General features: G+C 44.4%; 1 protein-coding gene across 5 annotated transcripts in view; it reads right to left on the bottom strand.

Annotated features, from left to right (window-relative positions):
- Positions 1-22,538, bottom strand: part of COL4A5 (collagen type IV alpha 5 chain) — a 346,840-nt gene that overhangs the window by 25,263 nt on the left and 299,039 nt on the right. For 3 of the 5 annotated variants that reach the window (XM_029607613.1, XM_029607611.1, XM_029607612.1), the window contains 4 exons: positions 12,462-12,470; positions 10,521-10,654; positions 5,097-5,169; positions 4,942-5,013 (listed from right to left, as the gene is read on the bottom strand). In XM_029607613.1, the coding sequence (XP_029463473.1) occupies positions 4,942-5,013; positions 5,097-5,169; positions 10,521-10,654; positions 12,462-12,470 (288 nt within the window). The remainder of the gene's footprint in view (positions 1-4,941; positions 5,014-5,096; positions 5,170-10,520; positions 10,655-12,461; positions 12,471-22,538) is intronic. The other 2 variants (XM_029607615.1, XM_029607614.1) reach the window with 1 other exon arrangement.

Here is a 22,538-nt window from a genome sequence, read left to right as displayed (position 1 = left end):
TCACCTCAACAAAAAAATATCCCTCCACTGCTAAACATTTTGTGAAGTAACAAACTCCTGCAAAAAAAACACGACGTCTAGAACCTTGCCCTACCATACAGTCACAGCACTGACCCTCAGGATTCAAATAACAGCAACCTTATGAAAAAGCAGTAATGCAAATACTACACCAGGCCCTAGAACATTAATACATCACCTACTGGAGTAACAGAACAAGCTGGACTGCTACAGAGAAACTACATGCGAGCAGAAATACTGCACTTCAGTCACACACACGCAGGCAAAACAGAGACCAACCTTTACCTAATATAGAAATAAAAGACTACAAATCAGAAACAGAAACATGTAGTCAAAACCGAAATAGAAAGTCTGAGAAATATTGAAGAAAGATAAAAAATAAAATATAAGAAATGCACATTTCCAAAGGTGGCATATTCCAACCGTTAAAATCAAAATTTTTTTTTTTTTACCTTTGTTATCTGATCTTTGTATTTTTCTAATCAGTTGGTCAGTTTCTTTTTTCCCATGTTTCCCTTGTCACTCATTTTCTCATTCCTTTTCAGTGTTTTTCTCCTACTGTCTTCTTCCCACACACACACGCTTTATCTTCAGACTCCCTCACACACACAAGCTCTCACTCTTATATGCCCCCCCCCACACACAAGCTCACACACACACACACACAAGCTCTCACTCTCAACCCCCCTCCCATGCTCCCATTCTTATGTACACACACAGTCGCACCCAGATGCACACACAAGCTCCCATTCTCACCCACAAACACACATTCAAGCTCCCATTCTCACCCACAAACATTCAAGCTCCCATTCTCACCCACAAACATTCAAGCTCCCATTCTCACCCACAAACACACATTCAAGCTCCCATTCTCACCCACAAACATTCAAGCTCCCATTCTCACCCACAAACACACATTCAAGCTCCCATTTTCACCCCCATACACGCAAAGCCTTTTCATTAGGCACAGTCAAAGTCCTACTTCCACCGCCGCAGGGATGGGAAGGGATCCCGTGATAGCCTTGGCGCTCCAGCCCTCTTCGCCGTCGCAGGGATGGGACCCCGCAGCTTTCCAGCTCCAGCCTTCCTTTTTGCCCAGTTTGCTGTCGTGGGGATGGTATCCCGCAGCACTATTACAGTTCTGGCCCTCCTCTTTGCCATTGTGCGGATGGGATCCTGTGGTGGCATTACAGCTCCGGCCCTCCTCTATCATTGTGGGGATGGGATCCCACAATGGCATTGCTCCAACAGGCCTCTTCCAGGGATGGGCCATGGCCCACCCAGGTCCACCTGTGGCTATGCCACTGGATGGGAGGATAGGATGCTAGTACGGGGATGGGAGGATGGAGGGAATGGGGTGGGATATGGAGCCTTGCATACAGCATATGGTAGGATTCTGAACAGTTGAGGAGAACAGGAAGAGAGATGGCAAGAAGTAAGACAGGAAAGAGAACCTCCTCTTCCTTGCACCTCTCCAAGTTTCATGGTTTGCTCTTTGCTTATCCATCCTCAACCAGTTTTGAAGAAAGGGGATTAATAGAACAACGGTCCCTTACCCAACACCCAGACACAATCAATCACATACAAGATTTGTTCCAAAACTAAATGTTTGTATTGACAAACCACATAGCTAAACTGTTGCAACTGTTATAGACATGGACAACACAACTACCAACAGTAAAATAGGTTAGGATAGATGACTAAGAACATTACTATTATTTAACAGAAAATTTTGCACAAAAAGCATGCCTAGTTCACACTATTATTTTATTTTGATTGATTGTTGGGATAAGCCAGTCATGTACAATGAGAAGATGCATCATGGGGCACCCTCAGACTTCCCTTGATCTTCAGGGATATGGGCTGCAGTAGATGGCCGCCTTCTCCTATAGAATGAATGTTTCATATGTGGGGTCCTCTGGAGTCTGGTTTGTGTGGATTTGGTGGGAGGCTCTCAAAGCCCTGCTGGAGGATGGGGCTAAGGTCAGAGATGGCTGTGGTCAGTCTGACCATGAATCATTGCTCCTGATGAGATGTGCCTTTGTCATGTTGTCCATGGACTTATACAACATATGCCTTTTTTGGGTCTGCAAAGTCCAGAGACTTGAAGCCTTTGTGGAATGTGTTGTCCAGGTTCTGTTGTCCAAACACTTCGAGGTGGTCAGCAGGTGGGAAGGGTATGATGGTGTGGCCTTTTATGGTCAAAACAGGATGAATCTATGAGTTAATGGAGTTAGCTGTATGTGGCTGCTAAGGGGTGCGTCTGATGGAGTTGGCAGCAAAGATCCTGCTATGCAAAAGCTATCTGCGAACTCTAGCGCCGGCATGCTGATTAAAGAGGTTTGTGACATTTCAGGATCAGAGAACTCAACAATTTCTTCCTATTTCCCAAGGCTACTGTATTTGGTCTCCCTTCTCTTGCGTGGCCCTGGCTAAGACAAGCTGTTTATGTGCTCGGGGCAGCATAGAATCTGTTAAAGCAAAAAGCAAAAGATAAACATAGTTGATGAAGCATCATCCCGCTTGTTCCACTAACGCTTGCCATCTCCTTTCAAGGTTGTAAGGTTGTCCACTTACTGGTACCGAGTTCATCCCCACCAGCATCAACCCCCCCCCCCCCCCCCCATTTTTAGGGAAATGTGTCCATTACTACCTTACAGCAAGCACAATGACCAAAGGCAAACGACCTCATTTCAATCACTTGCTGTGACTTTCAGCCCCATGACGACAGAACCATTCCTCCAGTCTGCTCAGCTGATAAGGACAAGCGCCACTCCCCTCCTAACTTCCTCTGATGTCGCCATACCCTGGTTACCACCTTCCTGATCATGCACTTGCAGTCCTTGTATCTGTGTTTAATTTGCTTCATGATCCTGGGCCCTGTTCCTAAGTTGACGACTTCTGCTGCTATAAATTTTCCTAATAGGACACTTTACAGCTAAAGACTTCTATGTTGAATCTTTCTTAAGCAAAATGCTGTAATTAAGAACATAAGAAATTGCCATGCTGGGTCAGACCAAGGGTCCATCAAGCCCAACATCCTGTTTCCAACAGAGGCCAAAAACCAGGCCACAAGAACCTGGCAATTACCCAAACACTAAGAAGAACCCATGCTACTGATGCAATTAATAGCAGTGGCTAGTCCCTAAGTATAATTGATTAATAGCCATTAATGGACTTCTCCTCCAAGAACTTATCCAAACCTTTTTTGAACCCAGCTACACTAACTGCACTAACCACCTCCTCTGGCAACAAATTCCAGAGCTTTATTGTGCGTTGAGTGAAAAAGAATTTTCTCCGATTAGTCTTAAATGTGTTACTTGATAACTTCATGGAATGCCCCCTAGTCCTTCTGTTATTCGAAAGTGTAAATAACCGAGTCACATCTACTCGTTCAAGACCTCTCATGATCTTAAAGACCTCTATCATATCCCCCCCTCAGCCGTCTCTTCTCCAAGCTGAACAGCCCTAACCTCTTCAGCCTTTCCTCATAGGGGAGCCGTTCCATCCCCTTTATCATTTTGGTTGCCCTTCTCTGTACCTTCTCCATCGCAACTATATCTTTTTTGAGATGCGGCGACCAGAATTGTACACAGTATTCAAGGTGCGGTCTCGCCATGGAGCGATACAGAGGCATTATGACATTTTCCGTTCTATTAACCATTCCCTTCCTAATAATTCCTAACATTCTATTTGCTTTTTTGACTGCTGCAGCACACTGAGCCGACGATTTTAAAGTATTATCCACTATGATGCCTAGATCTTTCTCCTGGGTGGTAGCTCCCAATATGGAACCTAACATCGTGTAACTACAGCAAGGGTTATTTTTCTCTATATGCAACACCTTGCACTTGTCCACATTAAATTTCATCTGCCATTTGGATGCCCAATCTTCCAGTCTTGCAAGGTCCTCCTGTGATGTAACACAATCCGCTTGTGATTTAACTACTCTGAATAATTTTGTATCATCCGCAAATTTGATAACCTCACTCGTCATATTCCTTTCCAGATCATTTATATATATATTGAAAAGCACCGGTCCAAGTACAGATCCCTGAGGCACTCCACTGTTTACCCTTTTCCACTGAGAAAATTGACCATTTAATCCTACTCTCTGTTTCCTGTCTTTTAACCAGTTTGTAATCCACGAAAGGACATCGCCTCCTATCCCATGACTTTTTACTTTTCATAGAAGCCTCTCCTGAGCGACTTTGTCAAACGCCTTCTGAAAATCCAAGTACACTACATCTACCGGTTCACCTTTATCCACATGTTTATTAACCCCTTCAAAAAAGTGAAGCAGATTTGTGAGGCAAGACTTGCCTTGGGTAAATCCATGTTGATTGTGTTCTATTAAACCATGTCTTTCTATATGCTCTACGATTTTGATCATATGCATCCCTTTTACCTTCTTAGCTCTGAGCCTTAAAACCCTACTGACAAGCCTCATTTTCTTTGTTACACGACTCACACGCTGTCCACGGCAGTAGGGGACCCTGGCGTGCACGTACGTGCATAACTACTTATGTGCTGACTTCATTGTGCAGTCCCAGCCCGCCCATGCTTCACCCAGACCAAGCCCCGCCACTCTTTTGGTGAGAATCATTTTTAAACCCATGCGGGTGTTAAAATCCACATGGCACACGCCAGATAGAGTCAATCGCATATCTCCCAGCTTTGGCACACATAAGGCTTTTAAAATCAAGTAGTAAGTGTGTACACTAAAAATTTTGGGCACTTTATTTTTTCAAAGCTATCACATGCTCCACATACCATTCTTAGTGAATTGGAGGCCAAACAAGATTTTAGCATGCATACTAAACATGTAGCTCTTCAATGCTACAAACTTTTATCATACATTTTAGTGACTTGGTTCCTATGTGTGCTTGTGGATTACGCAAAAAAGACAAACAGACCCATTACCTGGTGGTCCTGGGGTACCTGAATCACCACGAGAACCGGCCAGACCAGGAGATCCAGTGGGTCCTTTCATACCTGAGAGAAATAAATTAAGATATAACACTAGCATATAATGCACTCCCTTCTACTGCCTTCCTGTACTTCATTATTTCAAATACCTGGGAATCCTGGAAGTCCAGGAACACCCGCATCACCTTTCATTCCATTTAGGCCAGGGCGACCAGCTTCACCCTAATGACAAAAAGAGTCACCTTTTATGCATCACCTCAGAAAAACACAGACTATGATGGCAGCTAAGGACTCTTAAGGCCCAACGTCCTCACCATTGCAATACTAGAGACCCCCAACTACAACCAAGGTTCCTCTCTGCTTATCCTAAGCTGTTTTGAATTCTGTTCTTCTTTTTGCTTCCATGAATTCCCCTGGAAAGTTGTTCTTTGTATGCACTACCCTTTCTGTGAAAACAAATATTCCCTCTGACCTCTTATTCTACAACTTTTTTCACTGAAAGATGCCTACTTGCGCATTATTTATGTCTGTGAAGCATTTGAACGTCTGTTATATGCCCTCTCTCTCCTCTAGTACATACGTATTTAGGAACATAAGAAATGCCATGATGGGTTTGGCCAACGATTCATCAAGCCTAGCATCCTATCTCTGACAATGGCCAATCCGGGCCATTTGGATGATCAACTCTCGTGTTGCTCATTCCCAGCTGTAGTAAGGTGGCGATTCTCATGCCTGCCACCTATACTATTAGGGGCAGATTTTCAAAGGGGAACATGTGTAAGATACGCGCGTAACCCCCAAAAAGCTGCCCCTTCCACCCCCTGTGCACGCAAGCCCCGGGGCTTTCCCGGGGGGGGGGGGGCGTGTCGCAGCTACGCGTTTATCTTTTCAAATCCGGCGTACTTTTGTTGTGCCGGTTGTGCGTACTTTTTAAAAATCTGCTCTTTAACATAAGAACATAAGAACATAAGAAATTGCCATGCTGGGTCAGACCAAGGGTCCATCAAGCCCAGCATCCTGTTTCCAACAGAGGCCAAACCAGGCCACAAGAACCTGGCAATTACCCAAACACCTAGAAGATCCCATGCTACTGATGCAATTAATAGCAGTGACTATTCCCTAAGTAAGCTTGATTAATAGCAGTTAATGGACTTCTCTTCCAAGAACTTATCCAAACCTTTTTTGAACCCAGCTACACTAACTGCACTAACCACATCCTCTGGCAACAAATTCCAGAGATTTATTGTGCGTTGAGTGAAAAAGAATTTTCTCCGATTAGTCTTAAATGTGCTACTTGCTAACTTCATGGAATGCCCCCTAGTCCTTCTATTATTCGAAAGTGTAAATAACCGAGTCACATCTACTCGTTCAAGACCTCTCATGATCTTAAAGACCTCTATGATATCCCCCCTCAGCCGTCTCTTCTCCAAGCTGAACAGCCCTAACCTCTTCAGCCTTTCCTCATAGAGGAGCTGTTCCATCCCCTTTATCATTTTGGTTGCCCTTCTCTGTACCTTCTCCATTGCAACTATATCTTTTTTGAGATACGGCGACCAGAATTGTACACAGTATTCAAGGTGTGGTCTCACCATGGAGCGATATAGAGGCATTATGACATTTTCCGTTTTATTAACCATTCCCTTCCTAATAATTCCTAACATTTTATTTGCTTTTTTGACTGCTGCAGCACACTGAGCTGACGATTTCAATGTATTATCTACTATGACGCCTAGATCTCTTTCTTGGGTGGTAGCTCCTAATATGGAACCTAACATCGTGTAACTACAGCTAGGGTTATTTTTCCCTATATGCAACACCTTGCACTTGTCCACATTAAATTTCATCTGCCATTTGGATGCCCAATCTTCCAGTCTTGCAAGGTCCTCCTGTAATGTATCACAGTCTGCTTGTGATTTAACTACTCTGAATAATTTTGTATCATCTGCAAATTTGATAACGTCACTCATCGTATTCCTTTCCAGATCATTGATATATATATTGAAAAGCACCGGTCCAAGTACAGATCCCTGAGGCACTCCACTGTTTACTCTTTTCCACTGAGAAAATTGACCTTCACCTTATCCTCCAGCAAGAAATTCCACAGCTTAATTGTTGCTTAATTTTATTTTAAATCTACTGCCAGTTTCATGGCATGTCTCTTAGCCCTAGCTCTATTTGTAAGAATAAATAACTATTCCACTCCACTCAACTTATAAACCTCTATCATATCTCCTCTCACTCATCTTTTCTTTAGGCTGAAAGGCCTTCATAGGGCTTTTAGTGCAGACACTACACCATTTTGGTATCCCCTTGCCTGGATTGCCTCTACTCAGTCTATATCCTTTTAGAGTTTACGCATCCAGAAACGGATCCAATATTCCAGAAGTTGTCTCACTAATGACTTGTACAAAGGCGTGATCATCTGCTTTGTTTTACCTCTTCCTATGCAACCTAGCATTCCTCTGGATCTGGCCACTGCCTGCTCACTCTGTTTTGCAACCTTGAGATCATCAGATGTGAATCCCCAAGATTTCTCTCCTGTTTGGTGCACATCAGTATCTCATCACCCCCACATCCTTCATGTACTGTTTCCTTGGATTTCTATACCCCAAGTGCATCATTACTCTTTTTTGCACAGAATCTGACAAATACATTTATTTATTTATTTATAAGCACTTGATATTCTTCCTTTTCCTAAAGGTAAGCCCAAGGCAGATTACATAAAGTAACAAGGCACCGAGTACATAAGTAATGGATACAAACAGATATAGTATGATGTACAGATATGAAGTGAATTGCAAGTAAATAGATAATGGCACATTCGGTAGGAATAAGCAAGTGGGTGCAATGGGTATAGATTGCGTGTCTATAGTAAAGAAGCAAGTTAAATAGTAGAGTGGCGCGAGAGATGTTAAATAGTAGAGTGGCGCGAGAGATGTTAAATAGTAGAGTGGCGCGAGAGATATTAAGAAGTAGAGTGGCGCGAGAGATGTTAAACAGTAGAGTGGCATGAGAGATGTTAAATAGTAGAGTGGCGCGAGAGATGTTAAACAGTAGAGTGGCGCGAGAGATGTTAAACAGTAGAGTGGCGCGAGAGATGTTAAACAGTAGAGTGGCGCGAGAGATGTTAAATAGTAGAGTGGCATGAGAGATGTTAAGAAGTAGAATGGAGGTGGGCGCACCTTGTGGAATTCACATTCAGGATGACTTCTGGTGGACTGTGCTGTGAGTCAAGGGAAGGCCTGGCTAAACAGCCAAGCTTTGACTTTTTTCCACAGGACATAGGGAAATGAGGCGTTTTTTTTTTTAAATTACAGTTTCTTCATGTTTTTCTTTTTTATTATGGGGCTTTCGGGCTATGTTACATCTAGTTATTCCCTACCCAACATATCAGAGTACTAACAGGCTGAGAGAAATGCAAAATTACTGCAGGGCTAGCACAGAGCTGCGAGCCAAAGCTTTTTATTAACATGCATTTTCTGTTTGTGCGCGTACAGCATTTTGTATCTGCCAAAATCCTATACACAAGGTGGGAGGGGGCATCGAAACCTGGCTTTTGAACCTGCTGAGGTGAAACGCCTCTGATGACAGAGCATAACGGCAGGTCCGGCCTGCCTGCATGCTTCTCCTGTTCATCTTTTGAGTCATTTCTTATTAAAAATTGCCATCCCAGGTTCCCTGTAGTTAGTGCTCCCTCAGGATCCTGGCTGAATTCAAACACCGATCACACAAGAGTAGGGACTCTGACCATCTCACTGCATGAAATGAATAACTGGTTCCAGAAGGGGAATGAAGTCAGAGCAAGGTGCAACCGAGCCCCAGCATCTGTCTCTGACAGCAGCCAGGCCGGGACACAAGTTCCCAGCAGATCTCAGAAAACTCATCTCTTTATTCATTTAGTCTACCTGGCTAGTAACGTGTTATGGACTTTACCTCCAGAACTTGTCCAAAACTCTTTAAAACCCTGCTATGCTCATCACCCTGACCACATCCTCTGGCAACAGATTTCACAGCTTGAGTGAAAAAAGTACTTTCTTCGATTTATTTTAAATTTGCTGGCGGGTTAGTTTTAGGAAGCAGATTATTATTTGAAAGGGCAAACATCCTTTATTTACCCAATCTACCCCACTCATGATCTCATAAATTTCTTTCATCTCAACTTTCTCTTTTCCAAGCTGAACAGCCTTAATCTTTAATATTTCCTTAGGTTACTTGCGAGTCTACCCTCTTTCACTCTCATCCCATGACCTCTCGCTCCTCCTTGGAGGTATTTAAATGTCTCTCTCCTATCTGCCCTTTCCCTCTAGAATATACATGTTTAGATCTTTAACAGGCCGATACCCCGCATTTGGACGCGCGTTTTCGATGCGTTAGCTCTACCCCTTATTCAGTGTCGAAAACGCACGTCCAACCCCCCCGAACCTAATAGCGCCTGCAACATGCAAATGCAGGTTGATGGCCCTATTAGTTATTCCCGTGCGATACAGAAAGTAAAATGTGCAGCCAAGCTGCACATTTTACTTTCAGAAATTAGCGCCTACCCAAAGGTAGGCGCTAATTTCTCTCGGCACCGGGAAAGTGCACAGAAAAGCAGTAAAAACTGCTTTTCTGTGCACCCTCCGACTTAATATCATGGCGATATTAAGTCGGAGGTCCTAAAAGTTTAAAATAATTAAAAAAAAAAAAAATTTTTAAATCGGCCCGTGGCTTGAAAACCAGATGCTCAATTTTGCTGGCGTCCGGTTTCCGAACCCGTGGATGTCAGCGGGCTCGAGAACCGACGCTGGCAAAATTGAGCGTCGGCTGTCAAACCCGCTGACAGCTGCTCCTGTGCAAAAAGAGGCGCTAGGGACGCGCTAGTGTCCCTAGCGCCTCTTTTTACTGCGGGCCCTGATTTGCATGTTTGTCCCCCCTGAATCGCGCGCACAGGAGAGTGGGCGCTCGCCCGCTCTCCCGCGACCTTTACTGTATTGGCCTGTAAGTCTGTCCCCCTATGCTTTATTATGAAGACCATGGACCATTTTAGTGGCCACCCTTTGCACCAACTCTGTTTGGTTTCTATCCTTTTGAAGATGCGGTGTCCGGAGATGCAAACGAGGTCTCACCGGAGACATACAGAGGCGCCACCACCACCACCACCGTCTTCCTGCTGGCTGCTGCTCCTCTTCCCTTGCACCCAAGTCTCTTTTTGCTTCTGATGTCACCTTGTCTGTTTGGCCACTTTATGATCATCCAATACCATCATCCCCAGCTCCTGCTCTTGTTCTGTGTGCAGAACTTCACCCCTAAACTGTACTGTTTGCTCTAGTTTTTGTAACTCTGATGCGCACCTCTGCACCTTCTAAGCACTAAATCTCAGCTGCCAGCTTCCAGGCCTCCCTGGAACCTATGAATGAAGCATTTTAGGTACAGCTAACCTATGAATGAAGCATTTTAGGTACAGGTAACAATAGCCCATCAGTCTGCCGGGGTCTGACCCAATTCAACATGTAGCTCTCCAAGGCAATCTTCTACACAGATAAGAACAACTCAGCTGCAAATACACCAGCCCCGTAGGGTTTCTCATCACATACCGGCAGCCCGGAGTCTCCTCGCTCGCCTTTTGCTCCTGGGAAACCTGACTGACCAGGCAGACCTGGGTTTCCTTTTTCTCCTTTCACGCCTCCAATGCCAGGAAGTCCACGGGGACCTTCCGGACCTGGGAGACCTTGAGATCAGTAAAACAGACGTTAGTATAACGATCCTAAGTAAGTTTTAGAAACACACTTTTAGAGCAGTCACGTAATTTGACTTAATATGGCACCTTTATTCCAAAATGGACCTTTAAGTGTTTTATCATACACAGGGTTAAGTTCAAAAGTTGGTCCTGGGAGATGTGGGTAGTGAGGGACCAAATTAACACTCAGACACAGTAATAAAAAAGAAGGACTATGAAGTTTCTAACCTATTTCTCTTAATGTTAAAAGACTATCTTAATTTGAAGAGAGTCAGGGGGTGGGGTCAGCACCTATGTGGTGCTCCCTCAGGGTCCTGCCTGAATCCAAACATTGATCACATAAGAGCAGGTTTTCTGATAATCGTCTCACTGCATGAAGTGAATGAGGGGAGTGAAGGGTCCCGGGGCGGTGTGGCCCAAGAGGAGTGGAGATCCGGCAATGTCCACTCGTGGCCCCCGCATGGCTTGTGTCCCATTATTAGGGGTGGCGGCGCGGGCACAAATCAGAAGGTGCCTAGAGCGCCTAATCCCCTTGCATCAGCCCTGGGGGTCACAACCCCCTTCGCTTACAGAAAATGACACGCACAGGTGCAGGAGGGGCTGTGGCGAGTGAGGACCCTCGAGTCAGGTGTGGTGGACTTGTCCTCTGATAAAGATTTACTGGAAAGAGGTCGTATCATGGATACATGACATCACTAGAGTCTCCCTTCCATTTGACCATAATTTTACTAGGGTTTCCTGTTCCATATGATCACCTCTTCTTGCTCTGGGGGTACCCATTAGTGATTCATCTGCTGGTGGATGCAAAATGAAACATTGCTCGAAAATGGTCGTCTGCAGATATTCCAACCTACACATTATGGATATAAACTGCTTGGAAGGGTTTTTTTCAATGGAGATTTGCACTTTTTATCTCCAGTATAAATATCACAATGTATACGAATGTGGGGACTTTTCTAAATTTTGCGGGGAAGACTCCTCCCATCAGACTTGCCTGCTAGGCTTTTCCCATGTTAAACGCTATATCTGGAGCTACTGATTGGGTTACCTGTCCATATCCCTGATTGATCCATATCATCTTTACCCAGGATGTTTTAGTTAACTGGATGGACCTTTTTATTACCTGTGGGCAATTCTGTACTCGCTCGTTCCTCACCTGTTTATTAATGTACTCACTTATAAGCTTCTGTTCTATGCACCTTTGTCATTTTGACTTTTTTATTGCTCTATTTTGTGCTGTCTAAAAAAAAAAAAGTGATGCTAATGCAGATATCAGAAATTTCTTTCTGTGGGGTTGATAGGAAGTGAAATTCATCTTAACCCGCATTTCATTTCTCACTGCTCTTGCTAATAAAACAAGCAACCTATGAAACCCATTTTCTGGTATGTATACACTTTTCAGTTAGGTTAATGTTAAATCAGTCTTTTCCCCCAGTTTAGCAGAAAGAAAACCTCTGGAGCAGCTGTGAAAGTGAATGGTTTTTAAAACCTCACATTTGTGTAATGCGTTACATAGATTTAAACCCACTCCACAAAAGCAGCTACAGTGCCCCAAGTATCAGCCACGGGTTAAAAAAATTGGTTATTGGAAGAGAAAAATAATACACAAAGAATTTCTTGAGAAAAGGTAACACTTTACATTTTAAAAAGAGTGCTTCTCGCCTAATGTTGCACACTAGAGTAATTCAGTTTTCCTAGAGATACAAAATGAAAAACCCCAGATAGTGCATCCGGTCCTAGGACAGTTACTAAACACATGCAATGCAGTAAATCAATTTGACCGAGTGAAGAGTCTAACCTTGAGGACCTGGGAGGGTCAGAGTTCACCAATGCCCAGTGATCGTTGTTAGATGGGTCCCACCACACAGTACAAAACAAGATTGCTAGTTAGAAATTACATGACACACACGACCAATGCAAAATGCCGCAGAGCTGGCATTTCTTGCTTGGTCAAGATTTATACAAAATTCACGTGCATTAAAAAAAAAAAGCATGCTGTACACTTTCTAACAAACACTGCAGTTTTCCAAACAGCTAGGAGCGCACATTGCATGAACGCTAGATCTGAAAACTTGGCTGAAGAGCGTGTTTTTCTTCTTATGCTCATCAAGGCTCACTGCCAATTTGGTTGTGCTTTACTTTTCTGTAAAAAAAGACCAGTGTTATGCAACCCTCTCACTGACAGAATTCAGCCTGTGCAGCTGGCGGGTGCGAAAAACAACTCAAGTCTTCTCCCCCCTCCCCCCTGATTTCCAAAGATAATTTATTGGCTAAAAACTTTGAATAGTAAGACAGCAGGAGCAGCCTCCCCTACCCAAAAACACACACATACAAAGGTCACTGGTTAACAAACGGCATGGAGCAGAACTCCAGGCTTTAATGAAGATACTGGGACTTCTTTCACAGGCAATGGACTGCAATGAGATGTATTAGCAGGGGGACAGTTCCTTTTGCAGTATGGCAATACAATTCAAGTGCCCCACATGAGGTGGCACAGAGAGAGTACACCATACCCCACGTGGAAGCAGTCCTATCTGCCTTTTGAACACAGTGGTTCCCCAGCTTTCAAAGCTACAAGAAAAGGATCTAAAAATATCTGTCCACAAACCGGGATGCTCATGAAAGGTTTCGGCACTGTACACATCAGTAAGGAAGTAAATATAAACAAGGAAGAGAGATCAGTAGGGCTTTCAAAAGAGGTGGCTTAAAGGGTAAAGGCAAAACTATTAGCTGTCAACAAAGGAGGTGGTCATGGAAAATATTTTGAAAGAGGAATGGAGGCAGGGAAATGGTCAGGACAGCAGAGGCAAAACCAGAGGGAAAAATTGCTCAGGAGGTAAAACACGGTAACGAGGTTCACTTTTAGTGATGTTAGTGAAAGGAGGAAGGGCAGAGATGAGATTGCAGGACAGAGAGGAAAGGAAAGAAGGTGTGGAAGATGACAAGCAAAATACAATATATATATATATATATATTCAAGTGCCCCACATGAGGCAATTTCATTCATCCAGCAGGTTTTAAAAGATCAGGTATCTTTTGAAATTTCAACATTTTCAATACTTCTGGGCAAATGTTTTAATTCCTCTCTACCAGGTCCTTCTATTTACTAAACAATTTCATTCATCCAGCAGGTTTTAAAAACTTTCCTGAATTTCAAAAGATACCTGATCTATATATATATATATATAGATATATAGATCAGGTAGATCAGGTAGATCTTTTGAAATTCAGGAAAGTTTTTAAAACCTGCTGGATGAATGAAATTGTTTAGTAAATAGAAGGACCTGGTAGAGAAGAATTAAAACATTTGCCCAGAAGTATTGAAAATGTTATTATGTATTTTGATCCTATATACATATATATTACGTTTTGAATTATGTTATTTCCTATAACAGGTTGTTTAGCCTGACTCTTTTTATTATGTAAACCGTTGTGATAGTTCTACTGAATGACAGTATATAAAAACAACAAATAAAAATTTTTAGGAAGATATTTTCTGTTAGGCGATAAATGGATTTTAGATAAATATATATTAATGCCACCGTACAAATCATTGGCAAGACCTCAGCTGCAGTACTATGTCCAATTTTGAAGGCTATGTACAAAAGTTTACAGGAAGAGTAAAGAAGATCCAGACAAAGATTACCAAAATGGTGCATAGTCAATACCATAGGTCCTTACGTTTCATTTCATAGGGCTTGACTATGTGCACACTGGAAGAGAGGCAATATCCTCACGCGTTATACATATTTTACTATAATAGTTAAATGACTACTAGAAAATTATTTGTCTTGTGTGTCTCTGCTAGACTAAGTTCCATTGAGCAGGGGCTCTCGCTTGTATGTAACTGTACAGTACTACATATGCCTAGTAGCACTATAGAGATGTTAAGGGCAGTAGATGTAGATGTAGAAATATAGCAGAGACATTCAGATGCCTCAAAGCTATATACATTGCACAAAAAGCAAGCATTTGGCCGCACCTTTTCTTGGGGTCTAGCCTGGTGAGAGGCCCGAACTTCATTCTTGCTTGCCTGCTTCTGGACTCTTGCTGGTGAAGTCGGAGAAGGAGGAGCCGGGTAGACTACAAAATCCTGTCTACTCCGGCAGACGTTGCCGCACCTTTTCTTGGGGTCTAGCCTGGTGAGAGGCCCGAACTTCATTCTTGCTTGCCTGCTTCCGGACTCTTGCTGGTGACGGAGGAGAAGGAGGAGCCGGGTAGACTACAAAATCCTGTCTACTCCGGCGCGACGGTTAAGCCGCGCGCGGTCAAGGGGCGCGCGCGGCTTTGTCTGGCTTCGTCCGGAATAGGACGGTATTGGACGAAAATTGCTGGAGGATAAAGGTGCGGCCTTAGAGAACAGCAACAAGCTAAGTAAAATGTCTTTCTTGTTTGACTTGAAAACACTCTCGACTTTTCTGCATTACCTGGAAACGAGGTGGTAAATTCCTAAAATAACTTTGCCATGCCTCATACAAAGAGGAAGGCAAAGTTAAGAGAACTTTCCCTTACCTCAAGTCCAGTAAAATTGTATCAGTCAACTATTTCTGAATGTTTTCAAACTCCCTCCCTCAGTGAGAACACCGTTGGGGCCGCTAGAGGTACGACCCAGGAGCAGGAGTTTGCCGCTCTGGCCAGTGAAACATCCCTAACCCCCGGTGCCCCGGAGAAACCGGCTCCTCCATCTATGGAATCTGAGAAAGCCATAATATCATCAGGAGGCTCACCCGACCCCCAAAGAGATGTTGAAAAACCAACAAGAATCTCCGAGGACAGTGAAGATCAAAAGTCCTGGGAGATCAGGGAAGGCTCGGATATAGGAGGAGGAATTGGAACTCCGCAACAACCAGGAGATGTATCTAGAAGGAATGTGCAAGATATACTGGAGATCACTCCAAAGAAACTTACACTAGAGGAACTGGGATTAATGATTATGAAAATGCAGAAATCGATAAATAATTTAACTTTAAATGTGCAAGAAGTCTTGAATAAGAATGTATGCATGCAAGGGAAAATTGAAAATTTAGAGAAAAATATTAATACTTTAGATGAGAAAGTGGGAGGAATACAGAAAATCCAGGTGAACTTAATAAAATCAATACAAGAACATGAAGGGAAAATAGAGATGATGGAGAACCAGAGTAGGAAATTGAATTTAAGAATATTAAACTTTCCTAAAGTCCATCTGGTTACTCCAGTGGACTTATTCAATAGCTATCTGAAAAATATCTTAAAATATTCAGAAAACTCAATTCCTAAATTATCTAAGGTTTATTATCTACAACAAGGTAAGGAGGATAATAACTTAAAAGCTGTAGAAAGTTTTAACCCGACAGAATTTCTGGAAAAATCATATGAATCGAAAATTGAAAATAGAGCAACTTTATTAGTACAGTTTTTATACCACTCAGAGCGAGATGAAGTGTTAAAACTTCATTTCAGACAACAAAAACTAGATTTTTACGGTGCTCCTGTAAGAATATTTCCAGATGTTATACGAACAACACAGATAAGGCGGAAAAACTTTATAGCACTCCGGAAGGAAGTGCAAGATAGAGGTGCACAATTCTCTTTACGTTACCCCTGCAAATGTTATATAAAATATCAACAAAATTCATATATCTTTAATTTCCCTGACCAATTACGAACATTTCTTGATACACACCCCTAAGGGTTGTAATTAAGGGATTATTAGAAGTAATGAGGGAGTACAAGGAAGATTAAAGTATTTGACTTATACTTATGTTTGCTCCATATGTTTACTTGGGGTCAATGTTCTCTAATATTTTTCTTTTATTATCCTTGATGTAGATACTGTATGGGGAGAATTATGTATTGGAGTTGAATTTCCTTAAGAATTATGTTTCCCTCTGTATCTAATAGTATTTGTAATAATCATAAGAAATGCAATAAAAAAAAAAAAAAAAAAGCAAGCATTTTTCATCTGAAAGGAGGTTCTAGGTCATAACAGGATGCTCCAAAAGGAGGTAGTTTCAAGAACAACAGAAGGAAATATTTCTTCACATGGACGCATGGAATAGGTGCCCAGCAATGGCAGCAAAGACCGGAACAATGCAAGAAAGCTTGGGATAGTCACAGAAGACATGTAGTAAAGGGGAAATGAAGGTAAATTCGGAGATTAGCAGACAGATATTAAAACAGGAAAGGAGCGAGCGGTGACGTCACCCGCTGCGATGGACGCCTGAGATCTGTGCTCTCCCCTCCATCGACGGCAATCTCCTCCCATCGCGGCGATTCCCGGCACAATCTTCACAAAAATTAGCGATTCTAGATCGCCAGAGTCAGGAGATGTCAGCCGCACGGAAAAAACCGGACCTTAATCGCTTTTCATTTGCGTCAGCATCCACAGCTGCGGCCCTTGCTTTAGCGGAAGAGGACAAAATGGCGCCGGCCCCCGAATCCACTGAAGCCCCGGAGCCACCAGGAGAGACCGGAGACCTGGAGGTTCCCACCAGGTTAGAATTTAAGACCTGGTTTCAGGAGCTTAGGGGGGACATGGCCCGCTTTCGGGAGGAACTGGGGTCCATGCTCACCGGAGTACAGAGGGACGTCCAGGAGCTGGGAAGGCGGGTGGATGAAACTGAATCGGGCCTGCAGGAAACGCAGACAGAAATGGAGCGGGTCCAGGACGAACAAGTGAAACTCAGGGAAGCGCAGGAGGAGTTGCAGAGGCATATTGAAGATTTGGAGAATAGAGCACGGAGGGTAAACCTCCGATTCCGAGGTATACCGGAGGGAGAAGAATTCAGAGACTGCACACAAGTGGTGCAAAATATTTGTTCTCAAATTCTGGACCCGGAGGGCACAGCAGAGCGGCCTCGGGAGGTGATACTCGAGCGGGCCCATAGGGCCTTTGGCAATCCACGTAATAATCTCCCAAAGGACATTGTGGTTTGTTTCCACAGTTTTTTGGTCAAGGAGCAAGTGGCCCAGGCAGCCAGAACATTGGGCACTATTATGTGGAAGGGCCACAAGATAGAGATTTTCCAGGACTTAGCTCTCTCTACAATTAAGAAGCGCAGAGCCTTCCGGGACGTTATCTCTATTCTCCGGTCTCATAATATAAAGTATCGTTGGCTGTTCCCGTTTGGATTACAATTTACCATCAGCGGGGTGGTCTCCAGAGTACATCAGGTTATGGAAGCTGAGGATATACTTCGTGCTGCGGGATTACCGGATCTGCCGCCTGAGGAATCTGGAGGACTGACCAGGGATGACAACAAGCGTGGGGGCCAGAGACCCAGATGGCAGCGAGTCGATACGGGCCGAGGACGACTGAGCCGCAGATCAGGGGGCAACAACTCGCTTGCGGACAATGGTTGAGCCTCTGGAGGCTCGCTTTGGACTTGCTCTTACATGGACCAGGATTCTCTTTCATATCCTGGCACAGGGGTTGGTGACTGGGCAGTCTGTTCTGTGGCTGTACTGGCACCTGCTGCCGCCTAGGCGGCACATATATCACTGTTGTGTTGGTTGTTCTAAGTTCAGCTGGTTATGGGATCTGTTTGAATCCATAGATCAAGTGGGGGAGATTTTAGACTAAATATTTTATAATAGGAGGGGGAAAGTATGGGATCTGGGGGAGGCGGGCGACGTCAGCTCTCTCATGGGAGTGAACCACGAAGTGGAGAGTGGTTGTATGATGGGCTGGGTGGAGGGGTGGGTGGGAGGGGGAGGGGAAACTGAAAAGGAGCGGTTGGGTTGGTCTAACCATTATTATTTCTGCACTCGGGGTTTATTGATCATGCTTCGGTTGCTTCGGCTACCCTTGGATGGAGGGGGGTTCGCTGTTAGCGGGATATTGCAGTCTTTGTTCCCATGGCTTCGGGGATGTTAAAAATTGTTTCACTGAATGTCAAGGGCCTCAACACTTATCATAAGCGTCAGATTTTCATACAGGATATGTCCTCCGCAAAGGCGGATATTATCTTTAGTCAGGAAACACATATTCGGAAACGACACGAAAGGCTACTTCCCACTAAGGGGTATCCGCAGGTTTTTCATGCGGCTGCCACAGTTCAACGTAAGTACACTGGGGTGGGAATATACTTTGCTAATTCCCTGGTTGCTGATATTATTTCGGTGATCAGAGACACGGAGGGCCGATATATTCTTCTGAAAGCTAAAATAAATGAAACGCTGTGTACTCTACTGAATGTATATGCCCCAAATACGGATCAAACCTTATTTTTTCACAAACTGTCCACGGTTCTCAGTGAGTGGGCTGAAGGGTACTTAATTGTGGGCGGAGATTTTAATATCACACGCTACCCCTATTTAGACAACACTGGGGGAGGGGGTGCGGGAAGTAGGGTTACTAGGCAAGCCTTAAAACACCTCATGGCTGATAGGGGTCTTGTGGATGTGTGGCGGCTACACAACCCTACGACCCGTAATTACACATTTTTTTCCGCCCCACATAAGTCCTACTCCCGGATAGACTATTTCCTTGTGGATAAGGCTCTTGTGGGGCTCATCAGGGACGCGGACATAGGAACTATCTCGTGGTCGGACCATGCACCTATTTGGCTACGGCTCTCGATGGGCAATCCCCAATCGGGCGTTAAATTTTGGAGGTTGAACGATAGATTACTGGATGATAAGCCCTTTGTGGAATCCGTGAAGGTTAAGATAATTCAATTTCTAGAGGATAATGATAATGGGGAGGTTACTCCGGTGGTGCTTTGGGACAGTTTGAAAGCTTATGTGAGAGGTCTCTTCATTGCCAGGGCATCATACGTAAAAAAGGAGAGAGCACAGGAACGTCTTCTGTTAATGGATACGTTATCTAGGCTAGAGTTGCGGCATAAGCGCACTCTTGATCCCGGCATTCTAGGGAAACTTGCGGAGGCCAGGTGTGCGCTTCAGGCTATGGACGCAGACGTGATAGCGTTTCAATTGCAGAGGCTGCGGCAACGCTATTTTGAGTGGGGAAACAAGGCGGGGAGGCAATTGGCTAGGAAGTTAAAGGAGCAAGCTTCACAATCACAGATCATTAAGATTAAAGATCCCCAGGGCCAATATGTTTATTCCCCAAAGGAGATTGGAAGCTGTTTTAACCAGTTTTATCGCACATTGTATGATGTGGAGCGGTTGAGCTCTCCTGAGGAGATTGCTCACTTCCTTCAGAGTCTGTCACTTCCTATCCTTTCGGAAGATCAACGGCGACCACTCAATGAGGAGATTAGGGAGGGGGAGGTGTCGTTGATCATCAAAGATCTCAAATTGGGGAAGGCTCCCGGGCTGGACGGTTTCACCGGGAAATTTTACAAAACCTTTAGCTCAGAAATTTTGCCCCCACTGGTGTCCATGTACAATGCTCTGCGCACGGATGGGTGTCTATCCCCTGTATCCAATACGGCGGGGATCACGATCCTGGCTAAGCCAGGCAGAGATCATACGCTTTGTGGCTCCTATCGCCCAATCTCGCTAATTAATGTTGATCTGAAAATTTTAGCGAGAGCATTAGCTATCCGGCTTGGGAGGGTGGCTCCTGGGCTGGTGCATGGCGACCAGTCTGGGTTTATTCCAGGGCGCTTAGCATCGGACAATGTGCGTCGAGTCATTGAATTGATGTGGTGGGCCCAATCTAAAGGTGTACCAGCTGTATTGTTAACTATCGACGCGGAAAAGGCGTTCGATCGAGTACACTGGCCTTACTTGTTTCAGGTTCTAGAAGCTATGGGACTGGGGGACTCTTTTGTCACCTGGATTCACAAACTGTACGACAATCCCCAAGCCAGAATCAAAATTAATGGTGCATACTCGGAACCCTTTGGGGTCAGGAGGGGCACACGTCAAGGATGCCCTTTGTCACCCTTGTTGTTTGCCCTCTCCTTGGAGCCCCTTGCAGAGAGAATTCGCTGTCATCCAGCTATTCATGGAATCAAAATTAATGATGTGTCCTATAAGATTACGCTCTTTGCCGATGATTTATTATTTACTGTGTCTCAGCCGGAGGCGTCCTTGCCTTTGTTGCTGGAGGAAATGCGACAATTTGGCAGGTTGTCTGGTTTCAAAATCAACGCAGACAAATCTGAACTGTTAAATGTCTCGCTTCCTGCAGATCAGTATGCCCTGGTGGGCAGTACAGTGCCTTTCCGCCTTGCGAAGCACTCAATTAAATATTTGGGAGTCAAAATTGGACCTCATCTGGCTGATCTTTACAGTTTAAATTATGATCCTTTGATTCTAAATATTCAGCAGGATTTAGCCCGGTGGGATAGGTCAGACCTTACGTGGTTTGGCAGGGTGGCGGCAGTGAAGATGAATGTCTTGCCGAGATTGTGCTATATGTTCCAAACCTTGCCTGTAGCGATTCCGGAAGGGGCCATGAGAATCTGGCAACGGAAGCTTTTCCAGTTTATATGGAAAAGGAAACCTCCAAGGGTGTCACGTCATATTTTATATAAAGATAAGCCACGAGGGGGTCTTAATATCCCCAACCTTTACTGGTATTACTCAGCCATCATGCTGGGAGTGATCATCAGTTGGCACCTTAAGGGCAGTGCTAAGTCATGGGTGGTCATTGAGCAGGCGGGCTCAGAGCCTATTCCGTTGGCCTCTAGGGTATGGTGCCGTGCTATGGGGAAGGGCGTATCTCACTCACTCACCCCATTCACCCAAGCAGTTCTGCGGCATTGGGCAAAATGGAAGGAGCGTCTGGTGGGGGACAAGAGTATTTATCATATGACTACCTTTTTGATGCACCCCCGTTTCACTCCAGGCCAGGACGCAGCATTTATCCGGCGGTGGAGGCTCCTGGGGATCACTACTGTAGAGCAATTCTTTCAGGGCTCTCAGTTGATCCCGGCTGTAGATTTGCAGAATGCCCATGTACTGACTCCCAAAGATTTGTATGCCTACCGGCAAATTATCCATTTTTTACGCTCCGAAGGTGCTCCAGCGGCATTGCTTATGGGCAAGACTATGTTTGAATCATTTTGTTCACGGAGCGGGCCATTACCTAAGCCTATCTCTCGTCTGTATATGCTTCTTAATAGTGGTCCTAGATCTAAGGCGAGCTATCAGTTAAGCTGGGAGGAGGATCTAGGGCAAACCCTATCCGACTCGGACTGGGACCAATGTTATATGACTATGGGACGGAGCTCTATCTCTGCAACCATTAAGGAGAATGGCTACAAGTTAATGTATAGATGGTACATGGCTCCTGTACGGTTACACCGCATACGCTTCCTAACGAGCGATGGCTGCTGGCGTCAGTGTGGGGAGCAGGGCACATTCTACCACATGTGGTGGGTCTGCAAGGAGGTTCAAGTTTTATGGGCTGCAGTGCTTCAGTTCTCAACTCAGATTTTGGGGGTGGACATACCACTTGATCCTAAGGGTTGCCTATTAGGCTTGGTCGGGGGAGTTGGGAGTGAGAAGCAGAGGAGGTTGGCCTTGCAAATATTTGTGGCCACCCGATGCGAAATTGCATTTCGGTGGAAGGCTGACAGGGCGCCAACTTTTGCTCATGTCTTGGCACGTTTAGACAGAGTTTTTCAGATGGAATATCTTACTGCTGTGCAACATGACCGGGTCAATAAATTTTCTGCAATATGGGAACCTTACCGAGTGTGGAAGAAAGCACAATGACAAACCTTTACTGCATTTAGTTGAGCTCGTATGTTTAGGGACGGGGGGAGGGGGGGGGGGGGTTGGGAGGGGATGGGTGAACTGCGGGAGAAAAAAAAAAGGGCTCATTCTTACGCTGTTTGTTAAGTTTCACGGATGACAGGACATTATGTGTTAATCATATAGTTTATTTGTGCCTAGGGAAATAACTAGGATCGTATTGATTGGATCTGAGACCTGATTTATATTATTTTATTTTGTTTTTGATCTTGTACCT

Source organism: Rhinatrema bivittatum, chromosome 6 (assembly GCF_901001135.1).
Source record: "Rhinatrema bivittatum chromosome 6, aRhiBiv1.1, whole genome shotgun sequence".
Classification (NCBI taxonomy): domain Eukaryota; kingdom Metazoa; phylum Chordata; class Amphibia; order Gymnophiona; family Rhinatrematidae; genus Rhinatrema; species Rhinatrema bivittatum.
The sequence above is the reverse complement of the archived record's forward strand: the minus strand, read 5'-3'. Positions and strand labels throughout refer to the sequence as shown.